General features: G+C 53.1%; 7 protein-coding genes across 7 annotated transcripts; 2 read left to right on the forward strand and 5 right to left on the reverse strand.

Moving 5' to 3' along the window:
- Positions 1-164: 164 nt before the first annotated feature.
- Positions 165-1,559, forward strand: B0H18DRAFT_1085649 (EF-TsMt 2; the record flags this gene model as incomplete). Its single annotated transcript, XM_048031942.1, has 2 exons — positions 165-233; positions 606-1,559. 2 exons carry the CDS (start codon positions 165-167, stop codon positions 1,557-1,559), a joined length of 1,023 nt encoding a protein of 340 aa, XP_047892080.1.
- A 1,255-nt stretch (positions 1,560-2,814) lies between these two features.
- B0H18DRAFT_1014393 (uncharacterized protein) lies at positions 2,815-3,650 on the reverse strand (the record flags this gene model as incomplete). The annotated part of the gene is made up of 3 exons (XM_048029147.1): positions 2,815-3,034; positions 3,084-3,276; positions 3,437-3,650. Coding segments are annotated over 2 exons (258 nt in total), but the record flags the coding sequence as incomplete, so codon positions are not given.
- A 273-nt stretch (positions 3,651-3,923) lies between these two features.
- B0H18DRAFT_1120289 (uncharacterized protein) lies at positions 3,924-6,066 on the forward strand (the record flags this gene model as incomplete). The annotated part of the gene is made up of 20 exons (XM_048034087.1): positions 3,924-3,994; positions 4,046-4,124; positions 4,177-4,190; positions 4,252-4,288; positions 4,343-4,404; positions 4,464-4,473; positions 4,532-4,549; positions 4,602-4,627; positions 4,684-4,709; positions 4,770-4,813; positions 4,868-4,892; positions 4,950-4,961; positions 5,024-5,039; positions 5,104-5,247; positions 5,319-5,378; positions 5,447-5,474; positions 5,542-5,611; positions 5,680-5,704; positions 5,765-5,842; positions 5,904-6,066. 20 exons carry the CDS (start codon positions 3,924-3,926, stop codon positions 6,064-6,066), a joined length of 1,008 nt encoding a protein of 335 aa, XP_047892082.1.
- Positions 6,067-6,406: 340 nt separating this feature from the next.
- Positions 6,407-7,684, reverse strand: B0H18DRAFT_1014411 (uncharacterized protein). The gene is made up of 8 exons (XM_048029148.1): positions 7,619-7,684; positions 7,482-7,522; positions 7,410-7,425; positions 7,181-7,324; positions 7,024-7,083; positions 6,916-6,943; positions 6,775-6,844; positions 6,407-6,709 (listed from the first exon to the last, which is right to left on the reverse strand). The coding sequence occupies exons 4-8, from the start codon at positions 7,237-7,239 to the stop codon at positions 6,681-6,683; spliced, it is 246 nt and encodes an 81-aa protein (XP_047892083.1). The 5' UTR covers positions 7,240-7,324; positions 7,410-7,425; positions 7,482-7,522; positions 7,619-7,684; the 3' UTR covers positions 6,407-6,680.
- Positions 7,685-7,869: 185 nt separating this feature from the next.
- Positions 7,870-10,719, reverse strand: B0H18DRAFT_458221 (uncharacterized protein). Its single transcript, XM_048038178.1, has 17 exons — positions 10,674-10,719; positions 10,391-10,601; positions 9,880-9,889; positions 9,801-9,826; positions 9,704-9,747; positions 9,626-9,650; positions 9,530-9,537; positions 9,457-9,472; positions 9,254-9,391; positions 9,097-9,156; positions 9,009-9,036; positions 8,885-8,942; positions 8,799-8,823; positions 8,639-8,722; positions 8,452-8,560; positions 8,166-8,381; positions 7,870-7,944 (listed from the first exon to the last, which is right to left on the reverse strand). Exons 2-16 carry the CDS (start codon positions 10,477-10,479, stop codon positions 8,349-8,351), a joined length of 753 nt encoding a protein of 250 aa, XP_047892084.1. The 5' UTR covers positions 10,480-10,601; positions 10,674-10,719; the 3' UTR covers positions 7,870-7,944; positions 8,166-8,348.
- Positions 10,720-11,900: 1,181 nt separating this feature from the next.
- Positions 11,901-13,719, reverse strand: B0H18DRAFT_1120290 (uncharacterized protein; the record flags this gene model as incomplete). The annotated part of the gene is made up of 16 exons (XM_048034088.1): positions 11,901-11,929; positions 11,990-12,059; positions 12,124-12,151; positions 12,221-12,280; positions 12,357-12,558; positions 12,632-12,643; positions 12,713-12,737; positions 12,787-12,830; positions 12,884-12,909; positions 12,971-12,996; positions 13,056-13,073; positions 13,134-13,143; positions 13,194-13,255; positions 13,403-13,432; positions 13,494-13,572; positions 13,643-13,719. 16 exons carry the CDS (start codon positions 13,717-13,719, stop codon positions 11,901-11,903), a joined length of 798 nt encoding a protein of 265 aa, XP_047892085.1.
- Positions 13,611-14,946, reverse strand: B0H18DRAFT_458404 (uncharacterized protein). Its single transcript, XM_048038179.1, has 4 exons — positions 14,596-14,946; positions 14,402-14,536; positions 13,983-14,341; positions 13,611-13,928 (listed from the first exon to the last, which is right to left on the reverse strand). Exons 2-4 carry the CDS (start codon positions 14,493-14,495, stop codon positions 13,689-13,691), a joined length of 693 nt encoding a protein of 230 aa, XP_047892086.1. The 5' UTR covers positions 14,496-14,536; positions 14,596-14,946; the 3' UTR covers positions 13,611-13,688.
- Between the last annotated feature and the right edge of the window lie 16 nt (positions 14,947-14,962).

The raw sequence follows: 14,962 nt of genomic DNA on the forward strand, positions 1-14,962 counted from the left end.
GAGGAGGTCGGCCTATGATGATATGTAAATTAGCAGAGTAGGTATGGGATGGATTACACATACCCGGATGGCTCCTCTGCTTCATCCTCGTCTACACCGGCAAGGATGCCCGCCTCGACCTCTTGCTCGCTGTCCGCATCGCTATCTGAGTCATCGAGAGCCTCATGCATTTGGACCTCCGAGGGAAGTGCTGGAGCTTTGCTCGTGGAAGGAACGGGGACATCCCCGACGATGTCCTGAATAAGTTGTAGGTCCTGAGGTATGATCGAAGGGACCTTGAATGCAATTCCGACGTCCATTCCGCTGTTAATCTGTTCCGTCAGCTTTATGGTTGTGGGCGACGCTACGGCTGAGGGGCGACTGGAAACTGCAGAAGGATTTGAGCAAGGAAGGTGGAGAAATTGACGGTAGCGCCGACGCTGTGGCTGAGGCAAGATCGAGAGTGAAAGGGTCACGTTCTCTCGACGCGCTCAGACGCGCTTGCGTCCAGCTTTGCAAGTCGCAGTGCCACCCACCTTCGCCCACTACCTCAAAATGTTTGCAGCCAGACGAGCAGCTCAACGCACTTTTACTACACGTTTCTACTCGACAGAGACACTAAAAAGCCGCTCAAGGAGCTCGTAGCGGAACTCCGGAAGCATGTCGACGTATCACCCATCCTGGCCGGACAAGCACTCAGGGCCTCGGACATGGACGTGTCAAAAGCTCTCGTCTGGCTTGAACAAGCTCGCTCCGAGTCTGCGGTGAAGAAGGCAGCGAAGGTCGAGGGGCGGGAGGCAAACGAGGGCATGATCGGGACAGCCGTGCTATCCCCCGGGGCGACCAGCGCAAAGCCCAGCGGAGTGCGCGCCGCCATGGTCGAGCTAAACTGCGAGACGGACTTCGTCGCACGAAACGACCTCTTCTCCCAACTGCTCGATGACATCGCGCACACCGCCGCGTTCATGTCCGAGCCAGTCGATTCGGACAAGTTCTTCCACCCCTTCTCCGTCGACGTCCTCCAGGGCGCGCCCCTCCTCTCAAAAACGAACCCCGAGAAGAACGGAAAGAACACCGTGGCGGACGCGATGCGCGACCTCACCGGTCGGGTAGGTGAGAAGATCTCATTGCGCCGAGCCCTCACTGTCGTCCGCGACCCGTTCCCGCCGTCCCAGCGGGACATTGCGCTGCGCATCGCGTCCCGCGTACACCAGTCGGTCAGCAACCCCCGGCAAGGGCGCATTGGCAATCTCGCTCTGCTTGCGTTGAAGTCGCCCCGGCTGGCGACCGTCCTCGAGTCGGAAGAGTTCCAGAATGACCTCAGTAGACTCTGCCTATCCCTCGGGAACCAAATCATCGGCTTCCCGACGACCAGTATACGCTCGTCTTCTGGTGTGCAGGAAGAAGGGGCGCTGTACAATCAGCCATTCGCTATGTTCATGGGCGAAGGGAACAACCAACCGGTGCAGACGTTCCTCCGGAGTTGGGCAGCCCAGCGTGGCTTGGTAGAGTCGGGCGAGCAAGACGGTGGGGTGAAGGTCTTGGACTTCGCTAAGTGGACGGTCGCCGAAAGTATCTAGATTTAACATACATCTAATGACATCGTAACATCCCCACTCACATAACCTATTGGTGAGTCCTACAAGTATCATTACCTGCGTCTCCTGACAAGCTAGTCCTAGTAATATCAGCTCTTCCTGACTGGGCGTAATCTGACAAGCATCATGCGCATACACATTCTGCTTTTACTCGCTTTGCGTGCTATGGGACCGTTTCACTGTTTCATGGGTATTGCGTAGATTCCGCTCTGGATGCTTGACTCGGCGGCGACTGACATTGCGGGACCAACGCTAGATAGTCACTGAACCAATCAATAGCAAGCTTCTGATGGTGTCTCGGTGCGTCGTTATTTTACGGCTAAGCCGTTGCTAACCTCGAGCTCACCACAGTAAATACAGCGATGCATGTACAATGGTGATAGCCTCCAACGAACGCCGACCGTTGAAGAAAGAGGCGACCTGCATTGCTGCGTGATGAATACATGGCCCGTTCCGGAATTTTCCCTTGAGGTGAGATGCATGGCCCATCCATCCTCATTATCCCTCATAATAGTAATACACCCGCACCGACGTATTGTATCGGTCGTAACTCATGCAATATGATTACGAAAGGAAACCATGGTCCGTGCTGTGATTGGTGAGTCAGACCGAAAGGCTGGCGGACTATTCACCAGATTTTTAGATGTTGGGCAGTGTAGGATATCTGGATCCAGCAACGGTACTGGCCCTTGCTCTATTCTACCTGCTGTCTTAACACGGTCTTACGCGCACCCCGCGCGCACTCTGCCCTATCCCTCTCGTTGCGCACCGTATGGCAAGGCCAGGATCTCCGGGTCGTCGCATTTTACGTCAGTCCGTACGAAACGTGGCTGCCAATGTGCGCGGCCAGTTACAGCGTATCCCACTACACAATCCTCCAGCCCAAAAGGCGTGCGATCGGACCGAGAAATAGAGAGTAAAAAATCTCCCCTCAAGGAAACCAGAGAGAAAACCGCTAAGGTAAAGGTATTCGCCGCACAAATGCACATCGTACGCCAGCCTGGGTACCACGAAGGTATCATGAGTGAGATAAGCACCGCACAAGGTCGGGTGCGATACGCCTTACGATATCGTGGGTCTTGCATCGCGGGAAGAGGGGGAATCTCATCATAGCAACGTATGTGTGCCGCTTACTCCGGGTGACATTATTGACTACAACCTGAACTCTTCGTTCACGCCCGTACTATATATACTCTCATGGCGAAGCTAGTGCCGTACACCATACACCAACCGGCGACGAGTATCCACCGGCTTGAATTCGTGCGATGGCACTTTTGACCGTTCCGCCGCAGGTGCGGCATCATCAGCGGCAGCGGCCTCATTGAATGGGCTGAAGGAAGGTGCGAACACCTTGGCGAACATGTCAAGAACACGTTCAGCAGCGCTGGCCGTTTATCTGGCTCCGGTGAGCGGATACATACGACAATGCGCCCTTATCGTCGACTGCGCTAATTCGCCTGTGGTCTATGTCAATCTCGCGCTCGCAATATACGTCATTTCATTTACCGATACTAAGCCACGCCGAGTGCGTTGTCGCGTATTGACCATGCGATACGCGCGGGAGGCGCATTGGGTGGAGGAGGTGCGGCTGGACAGTATAGGCGACCGACGAACACGGACCGATGAACACGGGTGCGCTGCCGCGAAGGGCTGCTAGCTGTAACAGTTGCCATGTCATTTTCCTGGCAGGGCCTGCAGTGCCTGTCCATGGAAGGCCGTCGGTGAAGCATCAGTGCGGTGCGGAAGACCAGGCACCCTCGAGCCCCACCTTCATCACTGTAACCGCAGTACTTGGGTGTGGTAAGTACTACACTTCTTGGACTTCGACACACAGCGATGCTAATGCTTCGACCTGGTAGTAGTCGGTGGTACATTTGAACTTACTGGTAGGCGAGCCGCAGTCACAGGCTTCGATGCTCGAGCCTCTCGAGGGCTTCTCCGAATTTAGATGGCACACTTTTCGTCGGTAACCGTCGCGTCGGGCGGGAATACACCTTTCCGACAAGATGCACCGAGAATGCGGAATGGCCCAGGGAATCGTCGGCCGAGTTCTGGCCGCGCCCGCCCCCGGTGTGTGCCACCCAGATCTCGATCATCGACAGATCTTCTCTATAGCGTTCAGTAAGTACTTAGCTGAAACCTGACAGTATTGACGAGAACCGGGGCCGACTGTTGATCCACTCGTCTCCCATTCGGGACCTTTCCTGGTTCCTTCTGTTGTACAAATGATTGCTGCGGCTGCTTACACACACCGCACCATGCCCATGAGTCTTCCTAGCCTCTAGCCCCGCTTTTTGTCGACTGCCGCTCTCCTCAGGCTCCCGGGACCTGCGCGTTGCCAATGCCATGTCCAGCACCGGCCTGAATTTCAATGCCACTCTTGGCTGCACGTTCATTGGGATCCTCTTCGAGATTCTGTAAGGACAAGCAAGGAGCTGTCATTTTGCTTCTGACCCAACTCTACTCAGGCTGCAAGGCTTCTCGTGTGCGCAGACGCTGTACTACTTCCACGAGTACTGGTCAGACAACTTATGGCTCCGAGCTCTGGTACGTTCCCCAGGCATTTGCGTGCCCACGCGCTGCTCAGATTCATGTTCAGGTAGCCTTTCTGTGGTAGGTCGCGCCCGGACAGCAGTGTCCGGCGCGCCATTTGCTGACTGTCCTTGCCAAATAGGTTGCTCGACACTGCACGCACAGCACTAGATATAGAGGTAATCGAACACGTCTGCAGGCGTATAATTGACACTGACGGCTCCGTCCATAAGTACATGTGGCTTTATATTGTTACGAATCACGCAAATCCCGCAGCTATGGAATTCATACCAATGTGAGTAACAATAATCAATAGTCCCCCTCGATGTACGTCACTGATTCATGACTGTGAAGCACGTTTGCAGTATGTTGCTCAGTATGCTGGTATAGTGTGCCCGGTCGCTAAGGTTGTGCCTGGTCAGATCCAATTTTTGCTTTCCGTGAGTGCGCATGAGCATCCACAGGGCACAGTCAACTGACTCTGACATACAGTCCGTAACAGTTCTGGTTGTGCAGCTGTATGACTGGATTCCCCCCTTGTTGACCTATCCTCCGTCCTAATCTCATTTCGCAGCTACTTCATGCGAGCTATCTGGCGCTGTAAGTTACATATTTCAGCCCAAACGCATTCCTCATTCACTAAACCGCCCACAATCGTAGTCCTCCCCGGAAACTGGTACCGCATCCCGCTCATAGGATCCCTCGTACGTCTTGAGGCGAAATATCTGTGTGGATTCTTTGACTGATTACCGCCGCAGGCTGTTATTGTCCTGCTCTCTTTCGGTGTGTTCCACAAGCTGTATCCATGCTACTTGAAACTGATAGCTCGTGTCTGTGCAGCCGGTGGTTGTGGTACGCCCGCTTCTTCCCCGTACCGCTCTTAATCCACTGACTCCATCGCACACGCACACTAGCCTCTGTCGGCGAATTGTAAGTATTCCCCTCCCTCCGATTCCTCCCAAACATCGGTGATATTTTCACTCAATTTCCACAGCATGGGCAACTTGCATTACGAGGCCGTCCTGGCCGGCTCTCGGGTGACTGCATCGATCCAGACCGTGACCGCGTTCGTCGCAGATGTGTACATCGCGGTTGCGCTGTCGGTCATCCTATACGGGAAGAAGACTGGGTTCTCCAAGTGAGCCTGCAACCCGTTGATTCCCTATCTCTGTAAAGGGCGAGGAGCTGACGTTTACTGGTGCTGCGTAGCACGGACACGTTGGTCAGCAGGCTGGTCACGTACGCGATCCACAGAGGGCTCTTCACCGCGTGTGTATTTTTCTTCCTCGCGCTACCGGACGATGCCTTGCTCAATCGGGCCTCCGTTCCTACTACAGGCTCCTGCAATTGCTTCACTTCGCTACGGTATGTCAAAAGAAAGCCATCCAAGTGCCCAGACTAGACAAGGGACTGATATATGACTATGCTGAAGTACATTGGCACGCTCAACCTTGGCTCTAGAGAGCTCATCTGGTCGCTCTTCCACTTCCCGGCGAGCAAGGGTGAGATCTTACCTTCCATCTGCCGCTTATCTCACGCACGACCAACCGCTCACTCGCCTTCAACGCAGTCTACGTCAACTCCCTCTTAGCTCTGTATGTGCCTTTCCTACTAATCCCTGATCCCGCATGCTCAGTGTTGCATAAACGGGACAGGCTGAACGTGCGCCACTGGCTTCGCGAGGCGCACTACGCAGAATCGGTACACCTGCACACCCTGCGAGGCGGCATCAGGTGCGTTCCCACCGTCTCCGTGCACCACGTCCTTGCGGCCACGTCTGACGTTTCGTGGCAGGGTACAACGCACGGGTGAGCTCTGGGCTTCGATGCTCCGCACGGACCCGGGTGTGCTCGTCACGACAGAGACACAGGTCAAGCAGGACGAGGAGGAACACCACGCCCCGCCGCCTCGCAGGTACGGCTGCAGAGCGAACCGGGACACGAACCGCGTTGCATAGCGGGTAGAGTCTTTACTTGGCCAAGGCGGTCCGCGCCATGAGACTGGTACATATGCTGTAGTGTTGTGTACATGGACTCCAGAGCCTGGGAGGTATCCCTATGGTGAGTTGTTTTACGCGAGACATTCGTTCGCTATCGAAATTACAAGTCTGAAATGTGTGGTAACCGTTGCGTCTCGGCTCGACGTAGGTGATGCGGTCCGCGAGGTGTTTTTGTGCTGTTCGTGGTCGGCGCTATCTCACACCTCCACACTGATCTTACTCGGCACCCTCCCCACACGCGAGTCCCCGTCCGAGGGCGCATCTGTTGCGGCCGGCGGCCGCCATCTGCCCTGTCCGCATGTGTGGCGGATCCAAGCTACTAGTACGAGCATGTAGGCAAGCGCGACCCTTCGTCAGCTCGCAAAGAGAAGCCGCCGAAAGGACGTACCTTTCTGTGTCACTGCTTCCTGCCAGTGATGCCCCAATCCTCAAGTTAATCTCGTCGCCCATCGCTTTTCGAAGCCAATGGCGGATATTTAACCCAACATAGATATACATCGGAATAGTCAGTCCGCGTATGTGCAAGTAGCAGCGACTTGTAGGGGTCACGTCGGTCCGGTTGGTTGGGATACTCACGTCGTGAGCAACGAGTTCGTAATGACTAGTGTTTATGGATACATGTCAGTGACGAGTCGCCCGGTATCGGTAATTTGAACGAACACGTACTCTTGCTCGCAGGGAAGTAAAACAGAGCCCAGATGAGCTTGCTACTGCCAGAATGGAAGGTACCGACGTACTACCAGCGGAAAGTGATCGCATATATCGTGAGTGGGTGAAGCAGGAAGAGATCACAGATAGGAGACATACGGTGGCAAATTGCAGGAACTGCAGTATGCTACGTGCGGTGGTAAAACAAATCAGTTCAGTAAGCATCTATTGTGAGTTGACGTGCCATTCATACTGTAGAGCACTTACGCCGTCACTATCCCCTGGTGCAAGGTAACAATGATAAATCTTGTTATAAGCGAGTCCGACCTATATCCAGTGGTAATAATACATTGGATCAGTATCACAGTTTCCAGAGAACGCCCATAAGACGAGCTCTGTGGTGGTAAAAATCGAACAGACGCACCCTGCACAACCAGTTCGTTTGCCGTGAAGGATGATTGACAGTGCCACAGCGATAACCATGTCTGCGACAAGTGCAGTACTGCTCTGTATTGACGAAGTGACTTGCGCATCCGAGATAGTCGTCGCGATATTGGGGTGTAGCGAGCTGCCGGGGCAGACAGACGTGTAATCGTCAAAAGTAGTACCAGTGGTCGGTGAGATGGCGAGGGAAGCAGTGCGGAAAGACTCACAAACCATAGATAGATGCTATAGGAACGAGTGAAATCAGATACAAGCCTGTAGAGAATGCGGCCAGAACTTGCCTACGCCGCTACCTTATGACGAGTATATCGCCAACGAGGACCTTTAGTAGATATCAGCGTCGCCGAGTGGGACGTGAGCCTGCGTCAGCTTCAAGTTCAGGCAGAGAAAGCGAACAAAGCCTTTGGAGAAGACGTACCTCCGCGAGCGGCTACTCCTGGACGTTCAGAGCTCAATCTCTTCGACTTGCCTCAGCGTCCTAAGGGCCGACGTGAAGCCAGTGACGGTGTTCGACCTTCAGTAGTCCGCGTGATCAGTGCTAAATCATCGCCCACCATTAAGATGTGCAAGGACGATGCACTCACGCAGCAATACGAGAGTTCGTATAGCCTGGAACAACAGAACCTATCAGGAGGATGCACGTCAACGGCTCAAAGCAGACACGTACTCTTGCTTCGCGGGCAGTGGAAGAGCGCCCAAATGAGTTTGTTAGGGCCGTCGACGGTCGTCAAGAGTTCCGATGTCCTGCCGAAGGGGGTCAGCAGACACAAGGTGAGGCGAAATAGCCATGGTCGGAGAGAAGGAAACTACGAATCATAGGCAGAAGCTGGGAAGACGTGACAGCAGAGATGAAGGTCAAATAGGACGAGAAGGAGCTATAGTACGGTCACGGTCGAAGCACGAATCGGGAACGTAAAGCGCACTACATTAGGCTAGTGGGCGGAAGATCAGCGGAAGATCCTTACTTGAATGCGTTGCTGGTACATTATTAATGTCTGGGTGGCGTGGATGTGCTTGTATGTGCGCGGAACTCTCAGCCCGTCAGGTATCTCCTGAGGTATTGAAATTTAGGAGACCCATTGGTTACCGAGATGGGCGTGAGTGCAAGGCATGCGCAGTGAAAGGCGTGGTAGCCGCTGTGTCTGTGGTCAACACAGATGATGCGGTCCGCAAGGTTCGGTCTGCGGTTCATAGAAGACAATCGGCATTTGTGTCCAGCAGGAAGCACGCTTCGGCATTATTGTCTCATACCTCAACTCTGATCTTTCTCGGCACTCTCCCTGAATGCAAGTCCCCGCCCGAGAGCACCTTCTTTACGCCGGGGATTTGCGCTGTCCGTGGCATGCACGGCGGATCCGAGCTATTCGTGGGTAGGCGTACTAGTTAGCACGCTTCTATGTCAACTTCGCAAAGGTGGGAGACAGCCGAGAGAACGCACCATGTTGACGAGTCGCTACTCCCTGACACACCAAGCTCGATCTCGTCTCCCATCGTCTCTCGAAGCCAATGACGCATGTTCAGCCTAGCACGGATGTATGATCGACGATCAGCGTGTCATGCGGGCACACGTGCGGAGAGGTCTGCGATGAGATGCTCACATCGAAACCAAGGAATTGGTGTAAACTGACGTCCACATGTCCCTTTATGAGTGATAAAGATGTCTGTGATCGTAGCAGACACTCACTCTTGCCAACTGGAAAGTATACAATGGTCCAGGTGAGCTGGGTGCCGCTGAAGTGGAGCTGTAAATGAACATTGATCGCATACACGTGAACGTGTGTCACGCAGATATTTTCCATGAGACATACAGTGATAAACTGCAAGAACTGAAGCAAGCTACCAGTGGTTCAGTCCGTCAAACGCTAGATTCAGGCTAAAGAAGCTGTGCAAACATACGCTGTCATGATCCCGCGTTGCAGCGCATATGCCACGAGCTTTGTCACGAGTGAGTCCGTTCTTTGAGCGGGTATAATGCGTTGAACCGTTACCACAATGATATAAAGAGCTGGTCAACCCAGGCAAAGTCTCGGTCATCCGAACCAAGCAGACGCACCCAGTGTAACCTGTCCGCTTGCTATCAAAGATGATCGACAGAGCCACAGCGATGTATACGTCTGTGACCGTCGCAGCGACGGTCTGAATCGACGAGGTCACCTGCACTTGCGATACACTTTCGGCGATGTTGAAGGTCCTACCGTTCGGATACATCGATGGATATGGGAAATGTGCGCCAAACTGACGTATGAAGAGACTCACAGAGTATGAATTGATGCTAGAGGAATCGTGTCAATGAGGCTGAAGCGGACTGAAGGGTATCGTCACGACTAACCTATGCCGCTGCCTAGTAGTGGATGACATCGATGAAGCCACGAATGGTACGTCTCATTAACCATTTGCAATCCTGCAAGTGGTACGCAATACGTACAAAAGGACAATAACGAAAGTACCACCTTGCATTTCAGGAGGTTAGTGTCGCCCGTAAGACCGCCCATAATGTACGCACCATCGTTATGGTCAAGGGGAGCCTGTGCCGCATGTGACCCATGACTGCGCTACTAGTTTGGTGCCCATGATACGATGTATGGCAAGAACAGACATACGGCACCAAACAATGTATATGTAATACCTTGAGCCTGAGGGTCATCATCTTTTGCTGTCCGGGGTCTGACATGTACTCACAATTGAGCGACTAGGATCGTCAGAGTCTACATCAGAAGAGAACGAGTGAGAGGCGTGACAGCTGAGACTCCGGAGGTACCAACTCCAAAGAATGCGCCAGCCTGGAATGTGTACGCCGGTTATGGCTTAAGTGCAGTGTAGTAATTGGAGCTTGCGATCACTTACGATAAACGTGCTGCCGAAAAGACATGAGTAAATGTTCAAGTGTAGGAGTGATTTGCCACACTTTGTGAATTGTATCGTGTCATGGAGATTCGCGTGATGGTCGATTAGGCAGACCCAAAGAAACTTCGGAGTGTCGAATAAGAGCGGAATCAACCACACAAGACGCCACGAAAAGGCTTACCTGTAAGCTACAGCATGTTCTCGCGGTATCAAGGATCCTGGCAATGTCAGCTGAGCAGAGTACCATCCTGAGATTGTAGGACAGTCATACCATAGAAACGTCACCTATCGCGATATTCAAATGAAGCCAATCAGTGCGTCAGAAGTAGAAGCTACTGAGCCTTACCAGAGTTCGTGTGTACAGATGGTCATGCGTATATTCATGAAAGTAATACTGTGTCTGCGCCAAGGAAATGCCATACAAACTGGGTACATGCAGAAACCACTGTAGCGTCAATGATTCTACTCAGATCTGAATGAAATATCGACGCACAGTACTTCAAATGATATCCCGATGAATATATACCCCGCGGTATGGTCCAGAGAATGTTCGAGACCTGAATCAGTGACCATGTGAATACCGAGAGAAGGTGAGCAATATGCGAGTGCACGCCACAGAAGGAGCCTACCAATGTAGACTTATATGGGTAGCTCAGCAGTGGTCTCGGATCATGATGAGCTCACAGACTGAGAGAAAGGCCCCCGCATTGCCAGAAAAGGCTTTCACAGCCTATCATGACAGTGCGTAACAAGAGGCGGCCGTGCATGTCGGACAATGATGTCGTAGAGCAACGTCGCTATAGAGCTCCGGCATTGGCTGTGAACAGCGCCCGGCCTTCAAAGAATGCACAGTCGCGTCCCAAATGCCGAATATGAGGCCGCACCAGCCACAACTTTAGAGCACCGTACGGAGACTCCATTCGCACTGCACGGCATTGATAGTAGCAGGACCACTTGCCAATGGATCATAGAGCCCCATGTTCGACGTATACTCGACGAACAAGCATATTACAAAACCAGGGTGAGTCAGGGCAAAGGTTGATCCCATCATAATAGCTATGCATGCGCACCGTTATACAACCTGATGCGCGCGCATGTCCATCAGTCACCGACGCTGGGTGCCGCTGCGACTGAGTTTTCGTCAATCCATACGTTGACCAAGGTCGATGTCTACTTTCGCATGGCTCGCCCAGTTCTGCGATAGATATGCCTATAAACTGTGTCAGCGGCAATCGCCCGCGGATGTTGAAAGTAATTGCAATGAGTTCTGCACGAGAAATCATAGAGTTCAATCTGGCACATTTTGATACCATACCTGGTTTCGGACTTCATCACGTCATCCGACTGATTCCACCGCCATGGCATGAACCATCTCTTCCAGCACGACGACGAAGACAGGGCACGTCTATGTAGTGCCAACAAGTGTAAGGCACTGTGTCATGTCGAGAGGGTCTCAGTGCTACACCCTTGCACTACTCTTACTCCGTCCTCGCCCGTTACGCAAGTCCGTGTCTGAGAACACCTCCGTCGACACGAAGATTTGCGCTGCCCGAACCTGAGGTGGACCCGCGCTGCTCCACATATGAAGGGGGTACAAGTGAAGCAATCATTGGGTATGACGGCCCAGCGAGGGCAGGGGAAGAAGGTGAACCTGCGTCAGGTACGGGCAAGCGAGAATTTCCTTGCGCGGCGCACCTTCGCGAGCCGCTACTCCCAGAACTTCGGAGCTCTATCTCTTCAACTACTACCTCTGTAGGGCCGTCCCGAAGCCAATGGCGGATGTTCAACCTGCAGCGGTCCGCGCGACCATTGTTCAATCATCGCCCACCATTCAGATGTGTGCAAGGATGATGCACTCACACAGCGAGAAGCGAGTTGGTGTAGACTGGGAGTAACAGAATCTGTCAGTAGGACGCATGTTGATTGATGCACGGCGGACACGTACTCTTGCTTCCCGGAAAGTGGAACAGCGCCCAAATGAGTTTGTTAGGGCCGTCGTTGAGAGTTCCGATGTACTGCCGATGGGAAGTCAGCGCATACAGGGTAACCTAAAATAGCGCAAGAAAAAGGGAGGCATACCGTCGCGAAGTGCAGAAGCTGCATGAGGCTGCGTCCAGTTGTTGGCATCTTCAGCACGGCCTCAAGCTATCGTGTTCCAGCCAAAAACAATACGCACGCAGTAATGATGCCCCTGTGTATTGCAGCCGCAACGAGTTTAGTGATGAGCGAGTCCGTCCTGTAAAGAACCAAGGTACCACATCGAGTCAGCAATGGAAGGACTCGGAGGGAGCAGTGGTCAAACTCTGACGCACCCAGAAAACCCTGTCCGCTTGCCGTGCAAGATGATGGACAGAGCCGCAGCAATGTATACATCTGTGACAAAGGCAGTGACGGTCTGAATCGATGCCGCGACCTCGGCGCGATCAAGGCTCGCGGCCAGGTCGGGATTGACCGTGCTGAGGTGAAGGGACCGAAACTTTGGTAAAACGAATGGTGTGGAGGCGAAGAAGGAACCTACAAATCATATACGGAAGCTGAAGAAACTTGGTCAGTGAGATAATCATCGGAGCTGAAGATGGCCACTGACCCACACCACCGCCTGTAGAGGGTCAGCACAACAGGCGCTCAGAACACGAAGGAGGCGCATGAATAGATCAATGGAACTTACTGAAGGAGAGTAGGGCGAGTGTCCCCTGAACAAGCAGCGTGAGCATGATACGGCGCCCCTACCAATGTGCCTACCATCGTCACAGCCAATGGGAAACGGTGCCATTTGTGGATCATAACTGTGCTAGTGATTGAACACTCCGTACTTTGCGTAACGAAGAGACAGACGTACAGCGCCAGACGGAGTAGACATAGTACCTTTGCACATCAAATCGTGAGTTCGACATCCTGGGGATCCGCAGGCTCGAGGAAGGCTCACAATTGAACGATCAAGACAATGAGAGACTGGAGGTGGATCCGAGATCAGATACAGCGCAGAGATATCCTATGAACTCGACACCTACCGCGAGGAAGAATTCCGTCTTGAATCATAGTACACATCAGCCGCGACTCAACGTAACGAAGCAGTCGTCATAGCTCACGATGAACGGGCTATCATAGAGTAAGTGAACGTCCCCATCTCATAGAGTGTGCTGCCTTACTTCGTGAATTGCGTGAACGCATTGAGGTTTGCATGATTCGTAACTAGGATATCCCAAATAAACTTAAAGATGCGCGTCAGCAGCCTGAGACTAGGTCCCGGAGTACGGACAGACGATCGAGCGACCTACTTGCAGATCACAACACGTTCTCGCTGTATCGAGAAGCCTGACCGATATTCGGCGATCAATGCCACAGAAAGACCTCATACAGAGTTGCGGTCATACCACACGAAGGCCACCTGCATCGGTAATATCAATGAGAAACGTTAGTATACGAGAGCGAGAACTACTTGAACACACCAGGATTTGTATGTGGAGACGGTCAGAAGGATATTCATGGAAGTAGTACTGAGTCTGTGCCAAGGAGAGCCCATACAAGCTATGTGATTCCGATTATCGCATCAGTATTCGTGACAGCACCGGCCGCATATAGCTAGACATTGACGTACATAGTCTCAAACAGTATCCCGATGAATATGCACCCCACGGTGTCGTTCAGATGGAGATCGAGGCCAGAATCTGCCATGGGGATGTCGGCGCGGGGGAAACGGTACGGCAGATACGAAACCGCACATCGCGGGTAGGAAGCTTTAGATGTATGAGTAGCGCGAGGAAGCACACGAAGCCGCCCCACTTGTCGAAGGCGTCTTTGTCGCATTGAGTGTCGGACGGAAGTCCTGCTCGGGGTAGAGACGGATGAGTCCGCGGACCAATCTCGGTCTCTGTGTCACTGTGCTGTCACAGATGTCAGTAGATGCTCAAGAGCTGCGAGCCGTTCTGTGGCCATACCGCGCGTAGAAGTCCGATGATACGGACAGAGAATAGGGACGTCGGTGGCCAGTAATATAGTGGCGGAGGGGTGGCGTTAGCGGCAGGATGCGCCACTGGCAGCGATCGGACCGCCGAGCACCGACTCCTTCGTTGTATACAGGAGAAAACGGTCTGTAGACACGGCGCGTGCGTAGCCTTGATGGAGAACCAATAGCAGCTATTTGCACGATATAAGAGCCAGACACCCCGGCGCGATCGTCGGTTCACTTGGGGACAAGTGCCACAAAAGCAACTGTGGCGGTCGCAGGCCAGCGAACATGCAGAGGTTGGAGGGTTGGCACTCCAACTATGTAACCATCGCCCGCGGATGAAGATAGCTAGAAACCGATCCGATGTCAGTTCCATCGTAGAGTTTCTCGCCCCGCTCTACAACATACGCAGCACAGCCAGGCGCTGGAGCAGTGGTATATGAACAAAGTGGATATTCCGCGACACCGAAGCGTGAGGCTGGCTCAAGTCCGAAGGCAGCATGTCTCTTGAATTAGGCAGGGTTCTCCCCACGGCCTCAACCACTACGGGTCGGTACATTAGCAATCAGCCGCGTCTACGAAGCATCAAGTCGAGATCGTACCGTGTCATTCGATACAACTAGGGGTTATTTTCCGTCTCCCAGTTCACCGGCAAGTCAGTCGAGGTAGATATGCTTCTGTAATAGTAGTCCAAGATCCTATGACTGGCGCAGACTCGACTCGCACGAGGCGCCATCGGATCCGCGGGGAACACCCGAAGACTAGAATCGTCGTGAAGTGAATCAAAGGTACAAATACAGGCTTGCAAGCCCGGCAGATCGTGGGATCGCATTATAACTAGTCTCCCACAGGCAGACCTAACCAGGGCCTCGGTTGAGCGGAGGAGGGTGATCGTGTATGGACGTGGTGATACCTGTGAGCGGACTATCATGATGTTGTCTTCAGCATTGCTTGTTATGATAATGCGAA

Source organism: Fomitopsis serialis, assembly GCF_022376445.1.
Source record: "Fomitopsis serialis strain Sig1Antser10 chromosome Unknown B0H18scaffold_45, whole genome shotgun sequence".
Lineage (NCBI taxonomy): Eukaryota > Fungi > Basidiomycota > Agaricomycetes > Polyporales > Fomitopsidaceae > Fomitopsis > Fomitopsis serialis.